This window comes from Setaria italica, chromosome VI, assembly GCF_000263155.2.
Source record: "Setaria italica strain Yugu1 chromosome VI, Setaria_italica_v2.0, whole genome shotgun sequence".
Classification (NCBI taxonomy): Eukaryota; Viridiplantae; Streptophyta; class Magnoliopsida; order Poales; family Poaceae; genus Setaria; species Setaria italica.
Window position 1 is genome coordinate 4,177,095 of NC_028455.1, and position 9,649 is coordinate 4,186,743.

The window sequence follows — 9,649 nt, forward strand, 5'->3', positions numbered from 1 at the left end:
CTGTTGTTCGTACCCCTAGCCATGATTTGCATCTTAAAAATATCCTTCATATTCCTAAGACTACAAAAAATCTTATTTCCGTTCATTGTCAAGTTGTTGATAATAATGCCTTTTTCGAATTTCATCCAAACTTTTTCTTGATCAAGGATCAGGCAACTCTTTTGGAAGGCAGATGTAGAGGGGGCCTATATCCCTTTCCTGAGTCGAGTAAAGAAGCTTTCAGTGTCGTCCGGCCCTCAACCACCAGATGGCACAGTAGATTGGGTCACCCTGCTTTTCCCATTGTTCACAAAGTTGTTAGTGAGAATAATCTGCCTTATGCTAGGGAAGCTCCTGTTGCGTCGGTGTGTGATGCATGCCAACAAGCCAAGAGTCGTCGACTTTCCTACCCAAGTCTTTGATTATTTCCAAATTTCCTTTAGATTTAATCTTTTCAGATGTACGGTGACCCGCTCCTGACTCCGTTGGGAGGACTAAGTATTATGTGAGTTTCATTGATTGGATCTATTTGCTTCGATACAAATCTGAAGTTTTTGCAAAATTTGACGAATTCCAGCAGCTTGTTGACTTTAACAGAAAAATTATCTCCATCCAAACCGATTGGGGATGGGAATATGAAAGACTCAACTCTTTTTTCAAAAGTGTTGGGATCTCTCATCTAGTTTCATGTCCTCATGCCCATCAGCAAAACAGTGCAGCAGAACGCAAGCATACACACATTGTTGAAGTCGGTCTTGCCCTTCTTGCACATGCATCCATGCCCTTAAAATTTTGGGATGAAGCTTTTCTTGCTACTACATATCTTATAAATCATACTCCTAGCAAAATCCTCCATTATGCTACACCTCTCTCCACATTGTTCGATGAACAGCCTGATTACTCCTTCCTACGTGTGTTTGGGTGTGCCTATTGACCCAATCTCCGCCCTTACAACACTAGAAAGCTAGCTTTCTGATCAAAGAGATGCGCTTTCCTCGGGTATAGTGATATGCACAAAGGCTACAAGTGCCTTGACATATCCACGGGTCGAGTGTATATCTCCCGTGATGTAATCTTTGATGAAGATATTTTCCCTTTGTCTGAGTTGCATGACAATGCCAGCGCAAGATTATGAGCGGAAATAGAGCTCCTTCCGGATCTTCTCAGCCCCCCTCATATTTTCCCTAGGGGTACAACTATGCATAATCCTACTATGGTTAATTGTTCTAATGATTTTTCAGTTCCAGCTGATCAAAATTCGGTGGAAAATGCTGCCCCGAAGCCTATATTTCATGTTGTTTCTCAGGAGGAGGCAAACTCACGATCCAAGGCAGATCCTTTTGGCTCTAGCACCAGCACTGCAGGGCAATCATCTTTGGGATCGGAGCCCCCGGCTGCGCCCGCATCATCATTGGGTCTGGCGTCTCCCGCTGCTCCTCCGGGCACCACGTGCCCCACTGAGCGGGCGTCTCAGCGCTGCAGGGCAATCGTCTTCGGGATCGGAGCCCCCAGCTGCGCCCGCATCATCATTGGGTCTGGCGTCTCCCGCTGCTCCTCGGGGCGCCACATGCCCCACTGAGCGGGCGTCTCCCACCGGGACTTCCACGTGCGCTCCTCCCACGGGTGGAGGCGTGGATTCTACATGCCCCTCCATGACAGCTCCTGACGCTCCCGCCGGATCCCCTGCGCCACCCGACGGATCCAATGCGGGGTTCGCTCCTGCGGTCCAAGCAATGGCGGATGCGGCTCCTGAAGCTAGACGTCCTCACACTCGAGCACAAAATGGTATTCGCAAGCCTAAATCATATACAGACAGTACGATCAGGTATGATCTGTCTACTATCTCTGCTGAACCTCACAATCTTGATGAGGCTATGGGGGATGTTAATTGGAAAGGAGCTATGGATGTTGAGTACATGGCACTTGTGAACAAGAAGACATGGCATCTAGTACCGCTAGAACAAGGGAGGAACATAATAGATTGCAAGTGGGTTTACAAGGTTAAGAAGAAGTCTAATGTCTCGCTTGATCGGTACAAGGCTCGTCTAGTTGCTAAAGGCTTCAAGCATCATTACAGTATTGATTATGATGATACTTTTAGCCGTGTTGTCAAAGCAGCTACCATTCGCCTTATGTTATCTCTTGCAGTCTCATATGGTTGGAGTCTTTGCCAACTAGATGTTCAGAATGCATTTTTCTTCATGGTGTCCTTGAAGAAGAAGTGTTCATGAGGCAACCTCCTGGGTATGAAAGTAAGCATCATCCCCACCATGTTTGCAAGTTAGATAAAGCTCTTTATGGTTTAAAACAAGCTCCACGAGCTTGGTATTCTCGGCTTAGCATGAAACTACAGGATCTTGGATTTTGACCTTCCAAAGCAGATGTATCTTTGCTCTTCTACAACAAGGGAGGAATTGTCTTTGCTCTTCGACAACATTATTGTTGCTAGTTCCTCGAGCTAGTCCATGGTAGCATTGTTGGCTGATCTCAAGAAGGAATTTGACCTAAAAGACCTTGGTGATTTGCATTACTTTCTCGGCATTGAAGTCAAGAAGATAGGCAGCGACATTTTGTTGACACAAGAAAAATACACATATGATCTACGATCGTGTTGGGATGACTAATTGCAAGGCAATGAATACACCTATGTCTAGTACAGAGAAGCTTTCTGTTCATGCAGGAGAGCCGCTTGTACAGCTTGATGCAACTCAATATAGGAGTATACTAGGCGCACTGCAGTATTTGAATTTGACACGTCCGGATATATCGTTTGCTGTTAACAAGGTGTGTCAATTCTTGCATATGCCAACTATAGTTCATTGGAGTGCTGTTAAACGGATCCTAAGATATTTGAGATCTACCTCAAGTGTAGGACTTAAGATACACATGTCATTGTCTACCTTGGTAAGCACCTTTTTAGATGCTGATTGCTCTGATGACAGAAGATCTACAGGAGGCTTTGCAGTGTTTCTAGGTTCAAATCTTATATCATGGAATGCTAGGAAGCAAGCCCTTGTGTCAAGGTCAAGTACAGAAGCAGAATATAAGTCGATGGCTAATGCCACAGCTGAAGTAATGTGGGTTCAGACTTTGCTTCGTGAACTCGGGGTTAAAGCTCCTAAGTATGCGAAAATCTGGTGTGATAATTTAGGAGCACCATACCTTTCGGCTAATCCTGTATTTCATGTTAGAACCAAGCACATAGAGGTGGATTTTTTTTTGTTCGAGAAAGAGTAGCTCAGGGCTTCTACATATACAATTTGTGTCTACAACAGATCAAATTGCAGATGGATTCACTAAACCACTTCCGGTGCGTCAGTTAGAAAGTTTTAGATACAATCTTAACTTAGATAAGTTATGATTGAGGAGGGGTATTAAACAACATGTAACAATATCTTGTCACGAGCTCAACAACCTTGCGAGATTAGTTGTAGTTCTACAGCTGTAAATAGGATATCTCCAGGCTGTTGAGATGTGGCGTGTAAACCACGGCAGAGGTTATTTCTGCCCCCTATATAACACGCAGAGCGGCCTCGCAAGAGGTTCAACACTTCCATGAACTTCAACACCGTGAATCCTGGTGCAACAAGGTGAAGTGATTAATGACCATGCTCAACTGATGGCTAGCAAAACTGAAGGAAAATTACTCACCATTATCCGGCAAGGGACAAAAATCAGGGGACTCCAATAATTCATTGATGTCTGGTGCAATAAGGCGAAGCCATAACAACCATGTATTAGTGACTCAATAGCATTATAATACAATATTAGCATTGATGATCAACATTAGAAGTGACCCAGCTTTGATTCACCTTGTGATGCTTCAGTTTCTGAATCACTTGATGAGGATACAGAAGGCCTCTGAATCATATTTAGGTTCTGCTCACTTGCACTACCTTTTTTTTTGGGGGGTGGGAAGGACATCACAGGAGATTAGTAGATTCTCATACAGCATATCCACATAGTTGGCACAAATGTGGGGCGTATTTTTAAAAAGTATTGGTATTCCATACTGAAAAGCACCATCCATCTTTTACTTTTGATCAGATGTATATACACAGAGAATAAAGAGATAACAATTGAGGATAGTTTAATCATTTGGTTGTCTTCTTGGTCTATGCACTAGTTAGAAATAGAGAATAAGTTTATGGACAGAGGGTAGTACCACGAAACAAACCTTGCGCTACTGGTGAAGAACCTACAGACATTCATTAAACTTAATAGAAATGAATTTCTTAACAGTACACATTAGCAGTCTTCACGAGTGACTGCTCTCACCTTCTGAATTAAGAACAAAAGCAGTGGAAGATTTACATATCTCACTTGTGTTTCTTTCAATTTTGTTATCACTTCCTTGCTTGATTCCAAACCTACAGCAGAGTTTAGGAAATTCAGCTAGCTGTTCCACAGAGCTACTGTTTCCAAAGGAAAACGTAATGGAACATATTTAAGCTAGTAAAACAATACAGTTGTACATATTTATTTCTCAGGATCAACGATAAAACTGTAAACACCGGTACCATTTTTTCACTCGACTCCGACAGATCAGTCTAATCAATTTTTGAATGCTAAACTGTTTGGGGGAGTTACAGGCTGACTCCCCACCCAACAGGTTTTGGGAAAACAACGTTATGAAGACTGCCTGGCCGCAATGCTGGTCCCACGCATGTTTGAAGTTTGAACAGGTAAAACTGAAATTATAGCAAACATACTGTATCCTAAAGGGCACAAATGACTCGAGAATTTTTTTTCTTCGGTAGGAATAGAGTCCCTTCGTTATCCATAGGAGACAGGTTCATGCCAACGAAGTTTCCCTCAAAGTCGATAACCAAACTGATGACTAAATGCAAGTGTGGAAAGCTCGGACTGATGACTAGATGCAAATACAGGAAGCCAATTTGTATAATCACCATCGAATGTATACAGCGAGACAACACTATGAAATAATCTTGGCAGGACTAATTGACGCAGTTTTCTCTCGGCATCTCCGAAGCTGACAGATTCCTCGCGAGATGAATCATCCAGATCGAAGTTTCCTAGTTAAGGAGATTGTAATCGCAATCGTGATAATTTAAATACGTTCAAAAAAGGATGAATCGACAGCTCGCTGATGATCATACCACAACTTTTGCGAGTTTTCTGCTTTTCATCCCTGCAGCAAAAGGAACAAAACATATTTTTCAACCCTGAAGCAAAAGGAACAAAACATAAATACTGAGTCATCAGTATCGATTCCATCCATTGTCTTAGAGGAGAGGCAAGGCGACCGGTGTTGGCGAATTCGGCGGCAGTGGAGGACGAGCATCTCCAGCTAGGCCTGGTAATGGGCCACCTTAATTCGAGGGCCTGAACTGTCTGGTTGCGTGGGCTGTTACGCGCAGGTCCTATACAGCCCATGGCAAATTTCAAAGGCCTCGTATTTCAGCCTGTCCTGGCTTTTCCCCGCCGGAGAACCGTCCTGTTATTTTTTCGCACATCAGCACGGATAAATAGTAGGGATCGATTAATTTGGCGACATGCATCACTGGTACATGCTTCTAATTTTGGAGATGCAATAGAAACTTGGGAGGATTCAAAAATGACTCTTTCCTTTGCAATGAAAACTGCTCGAGACAGGTTGGCAATTTTGCACGACGCACTCTCATTTTTTGGTAACTTGGCAAGATTTTAGAGGAGGGGGATGGAACACAATGGATACTGTTTTCAAGTTGTATTTGTCCTAGAATTAAATGAATAAGATTATAGTACCATACGCATTGCAGAACAAGGTTGTGTAAACCATCAATTATTTTTTCATCTGATGACGAAAAGCTGCAAAATGGAACTCTTTCTTTGGGACTGACTTAAGAGTGCTCTGCCCAATTTTCATTGCAGCCGGGAGGAGCACCTACGCCGCTAATTCTTCTTGTGCAAGCAGGATAAATGTATGAGTATGGACAATCAATCCTTGCATCCCGGATCGCAAAAAACAACGCGGGAGGACCCAGCAAGACTTTGGCTACTTGGCAGATCGCCACATGGCCCACATCGAAATGAAGCCCGGTGGGCTTATTCTCACAATGCAAGTAATGTGCACGCCCCGGACTGAAGAAGAGAAGAAGGAAGGCCTAGCAAGGCTTTTGCTCCCAGCTAATCAACGTCAGCCCATGCGCTAAAAATATCGGATCCCCTAACAACAACAGTTTGGCCATATGCTTCACTTCCTCCGATTTCCATAGGATTTTATACCTTTTAGTTAGGCATTTGCCCGGATATATATATATATATATATATATATATATATATATATATATATATATATATCTATACCTACATAATATGCACCTGAAATGGCTACAGTTGTCTCAATTAATATTGATGCGCATATGGATGGATATAAAATTTATATGAAAAATTGTAGAGCACGACAAGATCTAAAAAACTTTGTAGTTCGCAAGTTTTTAGCTAGCATAAGATATGTTTAAAGAACCACAACTTGTTCACATGACCTCGTACAGAATTTATATAAAAGCGTAGAGCATTTTTCGTTTGAAACCATGTTGGTGTCAAAATAACCGATATGATATCATGCTCTATAAATAATCGTATGAAGAAGTTTTGATTTTTTTTTTTGAAGATATATATATTTTCCTCCCGGCCCCCCCTCTCTTTTTTATGTGCAGTAGACTTGCAGTGCACTAGTACTCGATCAGTCAATCCCCATTCTTCTTTCAATAATTCGAGAATGATTACCTCATGATATGGTGGTAGTGCTAGCCCGCTAGCCGCTACATGCTCCGCGTCCTACTCCTACAGTGAAGCTACCAGCACTGCCAGCCACACTCTGCCAAGCGTTGCATGGGAGGAGGTCCTCATTCATGTAGCCGTGCAGGGGGCAGTTGGGACTCTGGCCGGAGCAGCGATCGGCAGGCCCCGGACTAGGCGAGGAGGAAAGGGGCCTCGGTCAGGCAGAGTCAGAACCCTCACTGTTCATGGAGAGGCCGGCCCTACTCTGAGGTGACCCATCAATCCTCGCTTTCTCCCTTGTTTCTCTCTCGTCGTCTGCTGCAGTGGCGTGGTCTCGCAGCGGTCTCTGCTCCTTCCCCATGCAATGCGGACCTTCCTCTTGATTGCTGTGATCATCTCTCTCTCTCTCTCTCTCTCATGCAGAGACATGCAGTGCAGCTTGCACAGTCGTCGCTCTCTCTCACTCTCACTGTCACTGTGGGACAAAGAACAGGATTACAGGAAGCCGGCACCCAAAAGGAGGTGAGGACCGGTGCTGGGGGCAAAACCAATTCAACGCTCCCTGTATGTATACACGTACGGATGCTGTGTCTCCTTGAGCAACTTGTTATCAGCTGAAGAATCAGAATTCAGATTGACCAAAGTGAAGAACGCTCTGAAGATCCCTGTATCAGACTTCGCGTTGCTGTCAAGGCCTGAAGAGCTCTGTATCTGCAGTACGTATTATTCAGAGAATCAGAATTCAGATCGACCATAGTGAAGAACGCCGAATAATGCCCGTCCATCAACAACCACAATGTGCAGGAAACAAGAGGCATAGAAGACTCCAGTCTCGTAATGCCACGGATAGATGTCTGATCAGATCAAACAAACCTCTTGTATACTTGGACGTACATGATCTTGGATTATATACACATGGAATGCTCATGGAGATAGAGTCCTGGGCTGTGCCTGCAAAGGCGTTCGGTCAGCCGTCTGATCCCAGCACGCAGCTGGTGTCTGCATCTGCACCCACGGACGCGGGCGTGGCTGGAACACAAGCAGAGACACGATCACACGAGCGATCGACATGCCCACGACCTTAAGTTGTTGCTGGTCTGAACATCGAGGTGTGTCCGTCAGCCGCAGTAGTCTCAAGTCCTTGTGTTTCCGTCCGCTCAGCGGAGGAGGAGACATCGGGGATGCTGGCGCGGTCTTCCTGAAGGCCTCGCTATAGCTGTCGCTTCTCAAGTGTACTGTGTCGCCGTGTACACGTACTGCATGCCACGTAGTACCAGCTCTAGCATTTCGCCAAAAAAAAGAAGTAAAGTGTAGAACTGAAAGGGTAACGCTACTTCCACTGACATACTCCACTCATCTCAGCACGGCAAGGTCTCTTCACCTTTAATTCCCAAAAGGAGAAGGAGACTCCATCCTCATTTATTTAGCGGGGTTCCATCCCGGCCGGGAATCTACTGTCCTGTTTCGGAATACTCTAGCTCTAGTACTGACCAAGCTTTGACTAGCAATATTCGCTTAAATATTTAACAATGTTCTTCTAAATAACTAGCCGGGTAAAGCAAGAAAAATAGCATCGAAGGTGCTTAAAAATCAAGTAGTACTATACTTCTGGACATTTGTAAAAATAGCATCAAAGTGCTCGTAGAAAAATGAAGGTAAAAAATTAAATAGAGAAGTCAAAGTTATCGATTATTCTGGAACCGACCTCACTATTACTAATTAGAGAGCCTCTAATCTAATTCTTACGAGACACGCTAGAAAAATCCTAAATTCTCACAAAAATCAGTAACAGAGGCCATCATCCGTTAGATTCTAATCCAAATTGGTAATAATAGTCATAATGTCTATTATGTTTTCTAAAAATTACCTAAATGTAATTAAAAAAGGAACCTCATCTAAATTACACATCTTTACCATTATAAAAAAATAATAAAAATAACCACCTAATTGACATCTAAATTATCCACATCAGCATTATTAATAATAACATAATAACTCATATATTTGTATCTAGATATTACACCTGTCATTATAAAAATATATCCAAAAGTATTATAAGTGTCCTTTTCCTACCATTATATTAGTTAAAAACAATGACTTAAGGCATATATGCATGATGTATGTAATCATGTAGACCATGGATGGAAAAGTAGCTCTGGACAAAGGTTGATGATCAAAATAGAAGGTCTGCTGACCCGAAACTCATACCCAATCCCACCCAAATTGTTTCAGTTTGCATCTGCCCATTTTGCGGAGTAAAGCTTATGCACCCATGAGTGCAAAACTAAAACTCCTTTGTGATGTAGTAGATGGGCAGGGTAGGGGTCAGGCAGCCCCAGCACCCCCCCCCCCCCCCCGCCACGAAATCCTAGAAGAAATTCTTTACCGAAAAGAAAAGACAACGATCATCACAGACTATACTTGGTAAGGGCTCTAGATTAGCGGGCAGGCTTCTACAGGCCAATGGCTCTAGCTTATGCTAAAGAATCTAGTCCGGAAGTGCAAAGGATTTCAATTTTTGCACTAAATAAGCAGCATGTACCAGCATACAAGCTAATAACAATACCTCCTATATGGCCGTTTTGCCTGCGAGGGGCTTTGACATGATAGGCCACTGCCTACTGGGCTAAGGAAGATTTCAATCGGAGACTTCGGGGCAATTGACAAGTTCACTAAGTGAAACCCAGGTCAAAGCCCAGTCGAGCTTCCGGTAGGCAGAATGGAGTCCCTCGGACTTTCGTGGAACGAACAATCCTACGACTGCTTTCAGGGAATTCGATATCAGTATTCAATACACCGAACCCAGAGGGCAAAACTTCGACCGATTCATGAACCTTCTGGGGAAATCTCGAGGATCGAAACAGGCAAGGCGTGGCACACGATCGATTCTCAGAGAACCGCGTCTACATTCCCGAGACGCATAAATGGAGTATAACGGTGCTTA

General features: G+C 43.6%; 1 protein-coding gene across 1 annotated transcript; it reads left to right on the forward strand.

Annotated features, from left to right (window-relative positions):
* Window positions 1–1,712: 1,712 nt before the first annotated feature.
* Window positions 1,713–2,210, forward strand: LOC106804378 (uncharacterized mitochondrial protein AtMg00820-like). Its single transcript, XM_014805346.1, has one exon. It carries the CDS (start codon window positions 1,713–1,715, stop codon window positions 2,208–2,210), a length of 498 nt encoding a protein of 165 aa, XP_014660832.1.
* Window positions 2,211–9,649: the final 7,439 nt, after the last annotated feature.